Source organism: Lipophrys pholis, assembly GCF_963383615.2.
Source record: "Lipophrys pholis genome assembly, chromosome: 12".
Lineage (NCBI taxonomy): Eukaryota > Metazoa > Chordata > Actinopteri > Blenniiformes > Blenniidae > Lipophrys > Lipophrys pholis.
This window is the reverse complement of record NC_137641.1, coordinates 13,845,141-13,863,264: the sequence shown is the minus strand read 5'-3', so window position 1 is coordinate 13,863,264 and position 18,124 is coordinate 13,845,141. Positions and strand designations below refer to the sequence as shown.

Here is an 18,124-nt window from a genome sequence, read left to right as displayed (position 1 = left end):
TGATACTCTTTCTATGAGCATATGTGTATTAGAAGGTTTCACACTGTAGGATCGATCTTGTGTGCCTGCGCAGTAACGTGACACCTTTCATACCTCCATGAAGAGGACATGCAGTATATAAAGAGACAGCGCTGGACTGGTCCTGCACAAAGCGACTGGCTGAATTAACAATGATGGCCCCGAGCTTTATAGAGCAGACACTTTTGATTCTCTCCTTCTTACTCTTTCCTGCCTGTCTTCCTCTCTCTCTCTCTCTCTCTGTCTGTCTTTGAAATTGACAGCTAAATTTGAAAGTAGTCATCTGTTTCGATTCAGACGTCAGGGATTTGGGTGGTACCTGCCTCTCTCGTTTCTCTCCCCCCCTTCTGTGTGACTGATGGCACTTAGCAGCCTGCGCGTTTGGCAGACTGACACGTCTGGTTGGTCAATCCCAACCTGTCACTCATTACACCGTCACGGACACGCCGACGAAGAGGCAATCGGGCAGCAGCGACTGAGCCTCGGGCTGTTATTGCCGTAGTGACATCGAGCTTTACCTCTCAGTGAGACTACAGACATCTCCACTGAGCGGCTTTAACGCACTCAGATTTCAGTCTGGCACAGTATAAAAAAAAAAAAAAAACCTCCACCGCGTCGCTTAGTGAGATTGACAGGATTTTTAGCCACGGAGCAGCGTTTTTCCTAGCTGCATTAGTATGCCGACCTCAACGGCTTCCTTCTTCATTCCCTCGCCGACTGCAGCTTAGTTTAAATGTCTCCTCTAACCTCAGGGCGATGTCCGTTGTTTTGTTTCAGCAAGAAAGTGGAAAACGCTGAAGTGTTTGACTGAGGCAGAACAAAAGTACAGTACTGAAGAATGACACAAAACAACTAATAATGGATGCAAAATGAGCACAAAGAGACAAAGAAGAACCACAGTGCAGGTGAATTGTCTGTTAAGTGAAGTTAAGTGAACATAAATGAACGCAAAACTTAATATGAGGGGATTTCTTCAAGGAGTGGCGTTATCATAGAGTTCTTATTGAGACGGAGAAGAGCGCTTTAGAGCTCATTAAAGATGTGAAAGTGCCCGGCGGTCGACGTGACTGGTGACTCGGTCAGATGCGTGCCAAAAGAAGAGAGTGAGAGTTAACACTGCTGGTACACCTGCGAGTGTGAGCGTCGGCCGTCCTCACGGTGACTGTGACACGTCGCCCGACTTTATCCCCTCGTTAGCCGGACCGTTTGACCCGCTGCGGCACTGAGCCAGAGACAATTAATCCATCGCCGCCCTTCTGTTCTTCGAGAGTGCAGAAGCATTTAAAAAGACTAATTTATCCTCAGCTGTGTGGAAAAAGAAATATCTAAATCCATTTCAGATCGTCTTTTTTTTTTTTTTTTTTTACTTTGTTCTTTCAATTGCATTGCTCCACAGCGAGGGGAAAAAGAAGAAAAGAAGTGACAACAAAAAGAAGTGAAATAAAATGTGAAGAAACGTCAGGGCATGTGAGGCTACCGCTTGGAAAGTTAAAATCCCAGTTTCACTAAGAAGATTACTTTTAAATGAACAAATCACTCATGAGTGGCACTGCGCTGTTTCCCAACTTTCCTGGCAATCTCCGCCACACTGTCAAGATAAATAATAATGAAATGTGGTCAGAATGAAGTAGCATGAAAGGAATTCCCGGCCTCTCACAAAGCTTCTGGATTCAATGCTGCCACGATGTGCACTGCTCCAAGGCATCTTGAATGGGACGCGCCATGCTCCTTTTAAAAGGTAGTTTCAAATTGACCAACTTCCATAGCGCACAATATTTAACAGAAAATATGTATTCTGTGATATTACCCATTCTCCAAGTAATTTTTTGCTATAAACAAGCTAGGGTTTTTTTTTGTCTTTCTTTTTTCAAATTGACCATCTTTTCAACATTGCTGCTCACAGGCAGCATCTCGTCGGCTGTAATTTGACACCCGCATTCACCTCGGCTCATTTTGTTGAATTAGCGCAACATAAAACCTTTTTGTTCTTGAAATACCCGGCGCTATATAAACTTTAGAACGACGTGGCTGCTTTGAAAACAAGAAATAATCCAAAGTCATCCAAACTTGTGCTTATCTTGTACAACAACAGGCATCAGATCCCGATGCTCCATTCATGATTTCTTGAATCAAACGGCGCCGTGGAGCCCCGTGCAAACCATAAGGCATCTTCTTCTTTCTGTACCCTTTTCTGTCTTTTTAACAAAGTAATTCTGCTTTGCTGCAGCTGTGACCTGCATGAAGCAATTATCTCTGCTGTTCATGATTACGCTCGGCTCACGGAGCTAATTAGTGATCAAAGAACGTGAATAAATCATTAATAAAGTAGACGATATCACCTACTCCGACCTTTTTCTCTCTCGTCTTCCTCCTGCCGATCCCTCCCTTATCTACTCCAGATATGCTATTCATCCTCCTTTCATTCATTCACCTCCCACACGGCTGTTTCCAATTGGCTCGGAGACATTCCTGGGATGCCGGGGCATCTTTGTTTTGTGTGTGTGTGTGTGTGTGTGTGTGTGTGTGTGTGTGTGTGTGTGTGTGTGTGTGTGTGTGTGTGTGTGTGTGTGTGTGTGTGTGTGTGTGTGTGTGTGTGTGTGTGTGTGTGTGTGTATGTGTGTGCGTGTGCGTGCGTGTGCGAGAGAGAGAGAAAATGTGGAAGGTGAGATGAGAGGAAAAGATTGATATAGAATTAAAATAAAAGTGTTTGATGAAGGTTTGCACATTCCTACAGTTTGACGTACCTGATGGAAACTGAATTGGAAGTTTTTGATGATCAAATAAAGTTATTAAGCTTCAATAAGAACAATTATGTTCAGTATAATATGTACTGTTAAACTGTATCTTGGGAATGAATCGTATACCAGCTTCTTTCCCTTATAAATATGTTACTGCCAGTCGAAAACTTTCTTCCTTTGCTGTCTTATCTTTTCTTGTTTCACCGATTTAGATGAAAACACTTTAACCCTTTTCTTTCATGTGTCTTCTTTTAAACTCGTGGGAAAACAAGATCCAAAAAGCACATTACATGTGGAATTTTCTTAAAATTTCTGATTAAGGCCACTTTATCTTGCCAAAATGTGGTTTTCAAATTTTCAGTTTGGGACAATGAATGGCCTTGTGCTAAATGCAACATATTTACTTTAACCTCGTACATTAATATGCACTGTCCCTTTCAAATAAACAAAAAAACAAACAAAGACAAAACAATGCGATAAAAATATCTGAAACTACTTGAAAAATACCTTAAATATTTGGTATCTGGAGCTCAGTGTGATGAAACTGAGGATTCAATTTAGCATTTAAGATAAAAGCAATTCTAGTTTTGTGCGATTGGGACGGTGTTGTCTCACTGCAGCGTCCAGTCTGGCCTCAGACAGGCATTTCTTGTCTATGACTTCAACTTTTTTGGATTCTTTGTTCTAGTTACCTCATTTGGCACCTGCTGCCTGAGCAGCCCGTGAATTAACTTTTTAGCAGTGCTGATAAACATCAAACTACCTAGTTTTATTCCAATTTATGTCCTGAAAGATTTTATAGCAAGGTTCGGGAATGAATCATTCACAGGGTAATTGGATGAAAACGTTATTTCCCTGAGGACAAAAAAGGTGCTTTGTGACATCTTTTGTGGGTTATGAAGTTATGAAAAGAACATATCAAATTGTATTGATATGTCAACAAAAACAAAGCAATGGCTGAAACCTATATGTTGGTTCTGGTTACACAAAGAGTGTGTTCACGTTCTTCGTTCCTTTACAAATGATCTGTCTAGCGGGGTGAGAGGACGTGACGCAGTGCTCTGTGCATTCTGGGTAGTAAAAGAACAAAAACCTAAAAGCCCGAAAAAGTTAAAATAAAAAGTTTTAGAATATCTCACGGCCAGACGTGGAGTACTGAGCAAGAATTAGCGAGGACGAAGTGGTGATAGAGGCGCTTATTGATCGCAGTTGTTAGTGGCGGCCCATTAGCCATAAGCTAACTAGCCGAGCCACCACGGGCTAACGCCCAATCGATGAGCCGTGTTTCTTCTTTACTTCCTCTCTGGTCAGTGTTTGTTTTGGCCGACAGCGCCCCCCAAACGAGCAGCTGTTGTAATTGCGTGACATTTTCCTGGCGCTTTGGTCCGGTCTCAAAAGTGAATATGAACGCCAACCGAACCAAATGAAGGTGTGAACATCCCCCAAACCCCCCAAGTGAACCGAGTCCCAGACTATCCCAATGTGAAAGGCCCCTAAGAGTATCCCTGTCTAGTTCTGTGTGAATTTTGCTTGTTCTCCCTCTGCATATGTGGGCTTTCTGCAGGTACTCTGATTTACTCTCACTGTCCAAAATCATGGATTTATCGTTAATTAAAATGCATATAAATGATTTCAAACTTCATATTCAGACTTACAAACTGAGAAAGTTTAAACTGTTCCAATGAAAGCAGACAGTACCATATATTTTAGTTATAAATGTGCCTGCACTGACCTTTCTTTATTTATTTTAATCTTTTTCATCCAGAAGTTTTCAAACATACAAAATATGCTCTGTTGAATGTTAAGAAGCATGTATAATCAAATCAAGTTGGGGGGGGGGGGGGGGGGGGGATGAAAGTAAAAGTTTGTTTAATGGGTAAAAAAAACTGTAATTTAAATCATTGATCTTAGGCACCCGTACTTCTAAAAAAGTACACTCTGCACGGACAAGCCTGCAAAATCCCCAATTCAATTACATGTACATAAAAACTGTGTATTCACGTTACACTCAAAACACGAAGGGCCCACAGTCACATACACACTCGCATGTCCGCACGCACTTCAAGAGCAGCTTCGGAGCGCCGGATAAAAATATTACACCACAATTACATTAGCGTTAGCCACGACAGCTGGTCTGGACAAAAAGGCACCACAGCGTCTCCGGGACTTTGTCCTGCAGTTTTATTTACATTCCTCTTTCTCCCATGACACATGACTAAGCTGATCTGAAACGCAGCGAGCCCGAGGTTGGCAGACCGAGTCCAGCCGAGACCAAAACCCATCTGCCTAAACGAGTTACGGCGTTCGCTGCGATGCTGGTTTCCAAGCGGACCCGGCTCTTCTCAGTCGGGTTTCTCATATGAGATAGGTGATATTAAAGCAGAGGAGAAGGTGTGTAATAGATAATGAACACACAAAATGCATTTCCTCTGCCTGTTTTTTCTGCTCAAAGTTGACTGCGTTAGTCTGAGTTGGCAGTTTGTCATAATGATTCCTTGGACAAAAAAAATTGAATCGGGATAAACTTAAATGGGGAGTGTGACCCAGGAGGGTTCGCAAGGATGAGATTTTGTTTTTCTTCTTTTTCTATGGTCGAGGCCATATTCATGGATTTATATTATAAAGTGAATGAATGGAGAAATTGCAACAAGGGGAAGAAAAATGCATTCGTCTTTGTTGTCATAGCAGGAGAATCCACTACACCCACACACACACACACACACACACACACACACACACAAACAGAGAGACTAGCGACACAACCAAATAGCAATTACTACAGTGTCTGCAGCCTAGCAACCAGGCCGCTGGTTGTCATTGTCCTTCATCACATTTCTGTGTGTGTGTGTGTGTGTGTGTGTGTGTGTGTGTGTGTGTGTGTGTGTGTGTGTGTGTGTGTGTGTGTGTGTGTGTGTGTGTGTGTGTGTGTGTGTGTGTGTGTGTGTGTGTGTGTGTGTGTGTGTGTGTGTGTGTGTGCGCGCACTCCTGTGACAAAGATCCTCTCCTTTGCAAAACCCCAAATTTTTGTGTGACAGGTTTCAGAATGGCAGCGCAGAAGAAAGACAGAGTGGAAAGTGACGGAAACAGATTTTTTTTTTTTTTTTTTTTTTTAATGAAAAGTAGATTAAAATACAAAGTAAACAGTCACAACGCCTCAAGATTAGCATGTTGATCTTTCATTATACTTTTATTTAACCCTTTAAAAATGAATCAGCTCAGGGAATGGCCACAAACAGGTAAAAACATGTAAAAATCTAGTTAAGCTGGGAAAAACTTTTCATTTTACATGCATCAAACACAACTCCAATAACAACCACACTAATTACCCAAAACAACATTTACAGGAGAAAAAAACTTGTCCTAAAAAGTTAGTGTCGTTCTCTCCACAACAACACAGACACAGGGCAGTTTGCAGAAACCGTTGTTTCTTGCTCTGCTCCCTCTTCCTCCATTAGACCAGCAAATAGCTTCCGTAACACAGTTAAAACAAAATGTAGAACTGGAAACAAATCTGTCATTTTGCGTCTACGTCATTTGAAAATGTTCTTTTTTTTTGAAAAACTTAAGCAATTCACCTGAAATTATTTACACAATGTGTGTAATTTGGAATCCACAGCTCATGTGACTTCCACAAACTCACCCTCAATGTCCTGCTTCCATGTTAATGCTGTTTAGCAAGAATAACAAACATTACTGTGGCTCTGCTGCCCTCTATGTCTCATTCTGAAGTCTTATTGTTTAACAGATTGATAGTAATAGCCTGGACCAGCAATCTGAGCAAAACCACCAGGATTTTTAACCAAAAATTAGCTTTCATGCGTCAGTTTTTGCCATTGATGAGCTTCATTCTGAGCCTGTAACCTATTACCATTTAAAAGTAACCTCACTAACCACTTGTGTATTCACACATGTGCGCACCCACGCCCGTGTATATTTCAAAATCACATTTGATTTAACAATTCAAACCAGATGATGAAAGCGCTCTAATTCAAATGACAATTATTCATGAGCGGCGGTGTCCTGTGTGCCGCTGGCTTCAGGTGAAACGTCCCCCTAAAAAAGAACCGACCCACGCAATGTAATTTTAATTTCAATTATTGTTTTATTTGCTTTAATATTCATACTGTCTTTGTTCTGTGTTGTGTGTCTGTTTTGTTTTTGTTTGGTTTTTTTTCCAACAGGTGTGCCGTCTCTTGTTCTTTTGTCCCCCTTTTTTTTCCTTTTTTTTTTTAGATGCATAGAAAGCTTTTGATCTGGTGCTGTTATTGAGGCCGGCGGCTCTTTGTGCGTGCATACGTGTTGTGCGTGTGAAATATTCTAAGTGCACATTAGTCAAATCTGATGAAAGAATGCTGCCTTGTCTCATCCCATCTCCGCTCTATTTTTCATGCGTTGGCCTTTGTCTCTTCAGATATTTAGTTTTTTTTTTTGCGTCTCCTTCATCCCATGCGAGTCCGTCCTTCTTCTTTCATCCTTTACCCGGTTCCCTCTCGATACAGTTTGTCCGTTGCTATCATGTGCTCATATCCATCCTTGCCTCTTCACTGTTAGTCACACCGACAGGAGCCTCCTTCTTCTCTGTCGAAGCTACGAACACCACCAGTAAACTAATAAATCATTTAATTGGCTCTCATATGATCTAACCACCCTCTAAGCTCCAAATTTAACTGTTGAAAACATTAGCAATGAAGGTCTTCATGGTACAATATGGAATTTATTTCTAAATTGGTAAAAAAAAAAAAAATAATGTGACTACAAAACAGCAGTCACGATGTAATTGCAGGGTTTTATAATCTCAGTGGATCATCCAAATTGACCCAGCCTGTTTAATCTCACAATACAATGGAGACGTATTGAGGCAAAAGGTTTAGTAAACATCAACGATGACTGAATACCTCAATATGCATGAATACAGATATGCACAGAGGCTTCGATCCGTACCTTGGCTTCATTACCAGATTTTTCGTTTCCATCTCACACAGCGGTGTGAAACACGTTTTAGTTCGGGGGACACAAACAGCCCAGTTTCATCTTGAATGGGCCCAACCAGTAAAATAATGGCCTACTAACCTTAAATGTAATGTATATGTGATGGAAATTCATATATGCTCATAAAACCAAACAATTGCTATAGATAATTACCACAATCTTGACATACAACCAATGTTATTGACACTTTCTGGTGCAAAATACAGTGAAATGTATATTTTAAAAAAAACCTTGCATCGTGCTTGATTTTACAAACTGACACTGACAGCATGGCTTCGATGCTAATGCTAGTCTCCTAACTTTCATGGCAGCATCGCCAATATCTCAGCTTGGGTCTCAGTGTTTTGTGTTGTGTCCACTTCTCAAGAGGACTTTTCTTTTTACCATTTACCAAGTGGTTTAGCGGGCCATTTTGGAGCCTCTTGCAGGCCCGCTTTTAACACCCCTGGTGTCACGGGAGCCCAGCAATGTAGTAATACCCCCGGTCACCATGGGGGCAGTATTGAGATTAGAAGTGAAGACGAGCTGCTGGAGGTTTTTGAGAAGTTTCCTGAGGAGTTCAAAGGGTGAGAGATCATCACTGCCGACAACGTTGCCTCCAATTGAGAATGTATCTTAATAATAAGATTAGTGTGACCTTCTTTCTGATTTCTCTCATATTCTGTCTAAATTGTAACTCTTCTTATAGTGTTTACCCAGTATATTGATGTGAAGAGGCACACTCGGGTGGATTGAATTCCAAATGCTTGTTCCAACATTCAGGGCACAAGGAAATATAAGCTAAAGGCAGTTATATCTGTTCTTTTAAAAGTATATGTCTGAGGATGCAGGTTTGAGCCCTGATGTCAACAGGTTTGCACATCTATCCTCTATGCTGCACCGCTGCAACTACCAACCAAATGTCATCCATCTATTTTTCTTTCTCAGCAAACAGAAAGCATACAAATTATGCAGAAGAAAAGCAAACAACTAGGTTGAGTTCCAGTAGTTTTCACAGGGCCGACACTCATCAGAAAATTGCTGCTCTGTGGTAATAAAAGCAGGTTTTTACATTTAGCTTCTCAGACTGCCTTGCATCCATCATATTTTGGCAATGCTACCATGTATCAATAATTCAAAAAATCATCCTCAGTGTGTTTTTTTTTCTCTCTACGATGATGCATTTCAATTGGAATACAATTGGAATAGAAAAAGAAAATAACAATAAAAAACAAACAATAATTTAATCAGAAATCATCCAACATAATCGTTAAAAATCTGTGTATAAAATTAAATAATTAACATTTTCCTACATACCTAATTTTCCATAAATTGTTGTGGCATTTTTCACTTTTTAAATGCATGTGTTTCTACTTAGTTATTTCTGTTTGTTTTCTTCTTTTTACGTCATTATGCAAACTAGGGATTTGTCATTCAAACCATGTCACAGTCACAACTTTTCAACTATTGGTTGATCCACACCAGAGTGCTAATTCACAGAATGTGCCTGCCCTCATCAGTACTTTCTAAGAATACACAAACAAAAAACATAGATTCCCAAATGACCTATAATTTGCATGATTATGTAAAAATATACATAAATCTGAAAATAAGTGTATAAACAAATAAGTTTGGGGGAATAAAAGAAAAGTAATTCAGGAATAAATCTTTTTAAAAGTCATGGGGTAAAAAAATTCAATTGCAATACTTTAAGAGCACCATTACCAAGGGTTCAGAGACACAGAGGAAATACAAAGGTAATTGTATGCCGTATCATCTAATTCCACATTATTATTGTGTTCTTTTTTCCTCAACCCATTCAAACTTTTGATCCTCAAAACAAGGGAGCATTTACATTAGCATTAAAATCCGTCTGGTTTTTGATTTGCCTTTGCTTCTTTCTACCATATTTACTTATTTAAATCTCGGTAAGCGTCTGAAAAGTCTCCTCGGCATCTGTATGTTCAGTATCGATCGGTTCAGAGAGCGCCCTGACAAACCTGTCAGCCCTTACAGAGGCACCCTACAGTAAGGAGCCTCGGTTTGATTGACATGGCTCACGCTCGGGGGGGGGGGGGGGGGGGAAGGGGGGGGGGGGGGGGGGAGGGGGGGGGGGGGGGGGGGGAGCAAAACCACAATAAAGGGGTAAACACTTCAAGCCACTTTAAACAAGACTGCATGAGCACACGGTTGAGCTTGTCGTTTTCCCACCTGTGTTCCCCCACTGGTCTGCCTCTCCTTTTCCTATTCCCCCTTTCTCCCCGTCGCTCGTGTCTTCCAGGCTCCTAATAAGCCGGATTGATTGATAAGGGCAAGTTATACGACGTGCGCGCGTTGAGTGTGCCCGCCTGACTTTGACTGGAGCTCTCAAACGGGGAGCCGATTGATTGAGATGGCCCCAATTAGTTCCCGTGATTAATTGAGTGTGATTGGATGTCGTCCTCATCACCTCATCATTCGGAGTTATTGACAGGCTAATTAGTTGCCGTGGTGACCGCTTAAACACAGCTGATTGTGTGTGACAGCGAGGCGACCCCATGACAGTCAATCAAGTGCACCTGCCGCTGGCGGGCGTGCACGCGTGCCGCGTCTGTGGCCAAAATACACCTCCAAGGGGCTGTTAGCGGAAGACGCAGAGGGCGATGTCGAGATATCACAATCACCAATTAACCATGAGAGATTCAGCGTGGCAAACGGAATCGCTCAAATTATTGTCAAGTCTCTCACAGTAGGAAGCGTCATTAATCCAAAAAAAGGGGGGAGTCAGCATATAGAATGAGGCAGCAGCGACGTAGATGGAGGAGCGAGTGCATCACACTAAGTGCTGAGACGAGAAGAAAGTGACAAAATGATTCTTCTTAAAATGTGGCTGCAGATTAATTATCTGTGTAATTATCGATGGCGAAAGAAATCCTTGAGATACAGTGGATAAATCAGATTTAATGCAGGCATTGTGCTTTCCCCCCCCCCCCCCCCCCCCCCCTCCCTTCACCGAGCTACCGATCAGTGTTCGAGGAAATAAACAAACAGCCAGAGTTAAAGTGGTACTTGCATCTGATGGATTAACCCACCTTCACTCAATTCTTTTGACACAGAAGGTACTTGAATCTGATTTACTTGCAGGAAGAGTCAATCAGATATATGAGACAGAAATATCCACAATATCCAAGTGTCTTGAGGACATAATGATAGCTTTTTATTATTACCGTTTGACATGATACAATGCATTTTAATATCATGTGCCGCTATTAAATCCAGCAGTTTCTTACAGTGTGGTCCTATTTTAAAGGTTTGCTATGATTTCATACAATATAGAGCAGTGTGGCATGATGCAACAAGAAAATGATGCAATATGATACTTAACAATAACATTTAATACGATTTGATAAAAATATGTTCTGCTATGATACGATATGATACGATGTGACGTGACACAATGACATCAACTATGGTATGATACAATACAATGCAATGAGATACTAAAACATGATAAGATAAGATGCACTATGACATGAGACAATCCAGCGTGATGCAATATGATGTGATACACTTATGAGATAAACGTATACAAATATTACTGTCAGGTGGGATTAACCAGGAACTTTGGGGTGCCATTTCTTGGGACTTTTTCTCTGGGCAACTTGTGGTTATACTTGTAGTTTTATACTATTATTTGCTCCTCTTGCTGTGTGTTTATTACCCTGCCTGGGGCAGGTTATGTTATACGGGTTATAACACCATGAGTGAGATGATGACAGCCCGCTCTGTGTTGTCGAATGTGTTTTGAATGACCCGTTAATAAAGTTTGTTAGAGAACTCATAACCCAAAGTTATTTATTTCTATATTTCTTTGCTTATTTATTAATATTTCTTACAGGCCTTGCCATCGCTACAATACAAATTATATATGACACAGTGCAGTTGAAATGCCATTTTCTGCATTAGAGAGTGCTGATGGATCACTCCAGCCTCTGCACTGTTGCCAGTCTTTATAGGTTTTGTTAACTCATGTTTAACGTTTGTAAATGTTAAATACCGTAGTGATAGTTGCTTTCCTTCTGCCATTGTTATATTGAATAGTTCTGTACATTCATTACTTCCTCTACTTCGATGCTAGGGAAAAAAAGGTAAATTTTTTTCAAAATATTTAGCTTTTTTTTAACTTTTGAATAGGAGTCAATTACCGGATTGTTTTACTTTCCTACTGTGTGTATAAACGCATGTGTAAAACATATTCAAGGCAATCTTCTTTCACTTGTCCTGCCTAAAGCATATGCTCAATCCTCCCAATTTATCAGAATAACATATCTGAGACATGTCCGGCTCTCAGATTTTATCCTGGCAGTTTTTCTTCTTCAGTTATTCATGTAACTTGAGTTTTCTCAAGGGTCGCCTGAAACCCCACAACGATACCGAAATGCAACTGTGTGAAGTGTTGTGTTTCAGTCTGTCATTCAAAGCAGGTAGAGACCCATCTTTTTTAACACTGGCCGGTTATTGTCCGGCCACACCTCTGGAAAACCGCGCGCTGCAAAAACACTCAGCGCTCTCATTTTTCTCCTCAGGGGAGCGAGATCCTACCCTCTCCGAGTTTTTCCCATGTCCGCATTGATTATGGATCCTAAAGACAGGTCGGACTCATCCCGTGTGTTATATCCATGGCTGACTATAAATTCTTCAGAGGCTAAAGCTGTAGTCCTGTGGGGATAAAAAAAAAATAAAAAATGCTACAGTTTAATAGAATGAAATATCTCAAGGTGGAGAAGTGATTTATGGATATCATTTAAGCTTGATGCCGCACACTTGCTTTACTGGAGGCCAAAGGGGTTATAAGCTGCGGGGTGGAAAGAAAGAGGGAGTGGTAGACGGGCGCACGGTCGGGTAGCTTTGAAGAAAAGAGCCTAATCTTGGAGGAGGCCGGAGTTGGTGTAACATCCCTTTTTCAGGCCGGCCCTCTTTTAGTGTTCTCCTGCCTAAACACTTCAATGTCCTCCCTTTTTTTCCCTCCAAACGTCTGTTCAGTCATCACCTTCTTCTTTGCGGTTTCTAATCGATTGATTGATGTCTCAAACACTCAGCAGCATTCGTTGAAGTCGCTTTTTTTTTCTTTTTTCGAAACAATGCTTTTCTAAACTTTTGACAGCTTGTTAAAGACCCTCAAATGGCTTCCTAAAAATAGAAATCTATAACTCCCTAAAGTTTCCCTGAGCTGAAGGTTTGAACAAATTGGATTACATTTTTTTTTTTTAAAGCCAAAGTATTTCTTGTTTATTCCATCCAACCACTTTCCAATGACAAATGAATGGAAAGTGGTTGGATGGAATAAACAAGCCAAAGTATTTCTTGTTTATTCCATCCAACCACTTTCCATTCATTTGTCATTGGATACTCAGATGTCGTTTCAAAAACATACACTGGAAGTCAAAACAAAATGAATTAAAAAGCACCGCTAATGAAACATGCCAGAGACACAGCTTAATTCAACCCCAGGAGCATTAGCGCGTTGAATGAAAAATCTGATCAGGAATGAATTATGCAATAAGATAATGTGTAATTAGGCACAGCCGCTTTGCATTTGACTAATGTGTACTTCCCTCAGTTTGATCCTTCATTCTGGACGGATTTTCTCCATGTTTCTTTCTCAGCATTTATCTTAATGAAATACTGTACCATTAGTTAACTGTCTGTGCTCTTTCTCTCCCTCTCTCCCTCTCTCTCTCTCTCTCTCTCTCTCTCTCTCTCTCTCTCTCTCTCTAGTTCCTCCCCGGGAGCCGTCAGTCACCTGTCGGTCCAACACATACCCCAAAGGCTTCTACTGTAGCTGGCACCAGCTGCATCCCACGTACATCCCCACCACCTTCGAAGTGGACGTACAGTGAGTGCAGGCGTCTTGCGTTCTAATGAGTAAAGAAATGTGTCATATAATTTTATTCTCATTCAATTTATGGTAACCTCAAGTGGTGGAGGTATTTGTTCCTGGTTACTGCAAATTAAATGTCATGTGAAAAATGTACCCGGCGTTACTTTAAGTTGCCTCGTTCAGGACTGTCCTCGTGTGCACTTACTCATGCAGTTCAGCCTGAGGCGCCATTTATGCAACAACGATCTCAAGTAGAAAATGCAACACAGGAACAAAACAGCTGAGATAAACTACAAACATTCAGATAGAATCATGTTGCCATTGAGCTAAAGTCTGTTTAGGAATGCTCAAAGGTTATGTGGCTACAACCTGGTATTATTGTTACAGTCAGACATTTTTCAGAAGTAAATCCTTCTCCTGTAAATAGGATTTTAATGAGATTAAAAACAAAGTTGCTCTTCACATCAGCTTTAGGTAATTTCAGTAATTGTAACTGTATAATAATAATACTTTTGGAATACTAGTCAGTCACTTACTCATTGCAGCTAAAAGTTGTGTCATTACTTTAGAATGCTCACAACAAATCTTTTTTCTCACATTGTGTGCCCACGGTGACAGATTAACCATGCCACACTGGCCCATAACGTTATTAATTAGATGTCATGTTGTTTTCCCCAATTTTTATTTGCTATTAAATTATAATCTCTAATCTTTTAAGTGATTAATCCAAACAGAATCATTACTCTTAAGGGAAAGGAACATAATATTTCAAGAGTGTGGTGTAGAATTTTTAAACCGACTAATGCAAAAGGATGCTCACGTGATAAATATGTTATCAAGAAATGGATTTTTTTTAAGAAAATTGTGATCAATCTTTACTCTTATTCAAACAACCCTGGCTGACCAAGATTTGTTCCAGCAGCATTTCTTCAGCCGTTCTCACATCTCTCACCACAGCAGGTTGACTCTGTCTTCCTTCCTATAATGCTGCTATTCTGTTTGACGATAATGAGGAGAGGGACAAGGGGACATGTAGCGTTACAAAACTGATGGAGATGTTTACAGTAGGAATAATCAAAGTCGCTTTGGTTTAGGTTTGTTACAAGCTAGACGAGCCAGGAATAGGTTACATAGTGCACCATCGGCTCCACAGTTTTCTTTACTGCTTTTTTCAATGAAAAGCCTCCATGACTTTTTAGAAAAAGAAAAAAAAAAGGAAATACTTTTAAATAGCTTGGGGAAAATCTGGCACCTGACTCTTCTGCCATTAAAAGTGTTCTCACATAAACTGTTCAAATATAGTTTTGCCATTATATTTATTAATAATGTTCTCAGTCCCAGAAAATGTAAATGCCGTAAAGTTACTAAATGCAAGTAAAGATAGAAGATTCGAGTCTGGATCCAGCCCAAAACAAAACTACCCTGTTTTGTATTAAAGGAGCTACAGTCAGCACTTTGTGGTGCCAGAATTAATCTCAGATTATTAAAGTGCTTGATTGAGAAGGTAACTGCACCCCTAAAATGTGTACCTGCTTTAAATTTACTCTTCCAATTAGTAATAGCTACATCATGTCCATGTCCCCAACTTTGAATTCATTAAATTCATTACACATGAAACATCGCTCGACTCGTGGTCTTGGAAAGTTTGGATATTTCTTTTCAGCTGCAATGTTTTGTGTCAATCCATTGTTTTTATAAAGGTTGGGTCACTTCATGACTGAGGCTCAGCTTACAAGGCAACGTTTCAACTACAAACGCATAATTTTTGCGTTTTGCTTTTTAAAAAAAGTTGTTGGTTGTTTTTATAATGAAACCACACACATATGCACAGAAAACACTATATTAAGATCGGCTAGAACAGTCATGACACTCTGGAAAGCCACTATTCCATTTATTGTCCATCCACTTGCGCATGTGCAGAAAAACTATTAGCTACGGCCGAGGCGTGCATGCACAGTTTTCAGAAAGTTGCATTTTCAGTGGCTCTGTTGTCATGTAAACAGACACCCAAAATGCAATGAAAGTTTTCAGGTTTCACTCCAATGACACCCCCCCACCCCAGACTGTAATCTGATGCTGTGTGCAGTAATCTGTCTCACAAAACATTTGATTCCACGTCATGACATTTCCACAGTCACACCGGGGGGGAAATGACTGAATCACCCGTTTCTACTTTGTCCTTCCTGTTCCACTGTCTTATTTTTGTTTTATTTCCTTTTTCCCTTCAGACATAACCAGCGTTCACTGGAGGTGCAAAAAGACGCAGTCCATAAGAATCGCTGTCACGTACGGTTTCCCGAGGTCTTCTCCAGCTTCCCCTACAGGGTCAACGTGACCGCGGTCAATGCCTTGGGGAACGCCTTCTTGACTATCTCCTTCGAAGAGTCCGCCATAGGTAAAAAAAAAAAAACGAGAGAGAGAGAGGATAGTTCATTGTATTTTACAATCTATTCATCTTTCCTGCACTTTGGTTCGATTGCCGCACGTACATGTTGAAAAGACTTTTCAATTCTGACCACGTTTCTCTCAAAATCAAACAATTAAATTTTTGCATCTGAGCTCCAGACCTTAGAAGGGGAACACTTTGACATTCGGAAGATTGTACAAACATTTTCTTCTAATTTGTCCTGGCTGCAAACGTTAATACTTTTCATTCAGGCCTACCGACAATGCTGCTGTGAACTTAGTTCAGGGACAAATCTGACATTCTTTTCCCACACAGATTGACAATTATTTGGCAAAGGGAAAAAAGGACCAAAACAACGCACAGTGTCAAGGCATCTCTTTGCCGATGCCAAACCCTTGAGGCAATGTTAATGCATTTGTTTAACCACAGATGAATGATTTCATTCACTTCTGGTTCCCTTTGGAGATTTGTTGCACACGCAGCAGCGCGCAGTGCCAGCAAGACAAAGAAAATTGAAATTTCAATGGCCAAATAAATGTCAGCCGACTGATAGGAGAGTGCTCTGCTTTCCGACCCCCAACCAACAGCATCGCCTATTAGCAAGAAACCCACTGACTGTGCACCCGTGTCATTACCAAAGACACTGGCTAATAAACAATCAACCTCTGAACCTTTTTTCCGCAGTAAACAGCATTTAATTGAGGCTCGGACAAGACGGGACAGTCACAACTCGGCGTCTGGGTTTCTCATTTTGTCGTCTGCCACACACCATATGCACACATTTGAGTCACTTTTAATGTAATACATAATTGCTTCATCGGCTCATTTTCTTTTTAAATTACAACCTTCATCGCCACGGGGAAGTGTAGGTTTTTTAAAGGAAAAAAAGACAAATCAGTTTGGATAGTGAAGGTTTAGTCCTCCCAGGCTGCAGAAGGCTTCATAATAAGAGCAACACCCTTGGAATTCTCAAGCAACTCAAACTGGAAGGCAGTGAAGAGGAGAAATTCATTTTAAAGGAGGAATGAGGAGTACTTTGATAGATAAGAGAAGTGCTGGCAGCAGTCCTCAGCTCCGTTGTATTGCTTAGAGTGCGATACAGGTTTGCATGACGTATAAACACACACACACACACACACACACACACACACACACACACACACACACACACACACACACACACACACACACACACACACACACACACACACACACACACCAATGGGGCCCTGACTGCGTGGAGTGTGTCGGTTGAGAGGGCTAGGTATTGAAACAGAGCGAGTGTGTAAATGTGTGCGTGTGTGTACATAAGTAACCAAATGAGGCAGTGACATGCTCTGCCAAGCCCCGGACACAGGACTCATGAAAATGCTAATGGTAGACGGATTAGCGCCTTGGCTGAGGAAATATCCCCCCCGACTATTGGTGATAGCAAAACACCCCACTGCTCCTTTCTCTCCCCTCAGCTTTCGCTTTCTTTTCAGCACACCCTCCCCGCAACTTTGTTTTGCATTCTTCCCTGTTTCCTCCCCTGTTTTGTCGTCTCCCTTTCTCTTTATATCATCAGCCAAATCATTCCGAATGGAGTTGGCCATTTGCATGACAAATCTCGTCTACCCCGTGCTTTTCATAGTTGGATTTTAAGCCTCAAAAAGTATGTCTTCTTTTATTGTCCTCGCCAGTTGCTTGCCCTGACTTTTAAGTAGTGACGGGGATAAACTTCTTCTGGTTTGTCTAATCTTTCCTTTCCTTTTGGCGTTTAATTTTCTGACAGCGTCTCACTTTCGTCCCGTACAATTTAAACCAAGTACACCTGACATTTTCAAAGCTGATTAATTTCATTTTAATTTTAGCTTCCATTTGAGGGAAAGTGTTGTGCCTGCCTTCCCAACATCAGGCTTTCGATATAAATGAATCAGACGGTAATATGGAAACAAAGCACTAATGTATTTGCAATGTACACTAATGTATGCAGATGTAGCAAGACAAAACGGAGGTAATTGACAAGGAGGGGCGAGTCGTCCATGCACATGAACAACACAACGTTCCCTATCTGTGTCTTTATGGATCAATCAGCCGTCCCATTATGACCGCATGCCGCAAGCTCACCCATATGCAACAACCTGCAATGTT

General features: G+C 41.0%; 1 protein-coding gene across 2 annotated transcripts in view; it reads left to right on the top strand.

Annotated features, from left to right (window-relative positions):
• The window catches only part of cntfr (ciliary neurotrophic factor receptor), a 275,004-nt gene that overhangs the window by 219,178 nt on the left and 37,702 nt on the right, over window positions 1–18,124 (top strand). For both annotated transcript variants that reach the window (XM_080477293.1, XM_080477294.1), the window contains 2 exons: window positions 13,482–13,599; window positions 15,813–15,979. In XM_080477293.1, the coding sequence (XP_080333419.1) occupies window positions 13,482–13,599; window positions 15,813–15,979 (285 nt within the window). The remainder of the gene's footprint in view (window positions 1–13,481; window positions 13,600–15,812; window positions 15,980–18,124) is intronic.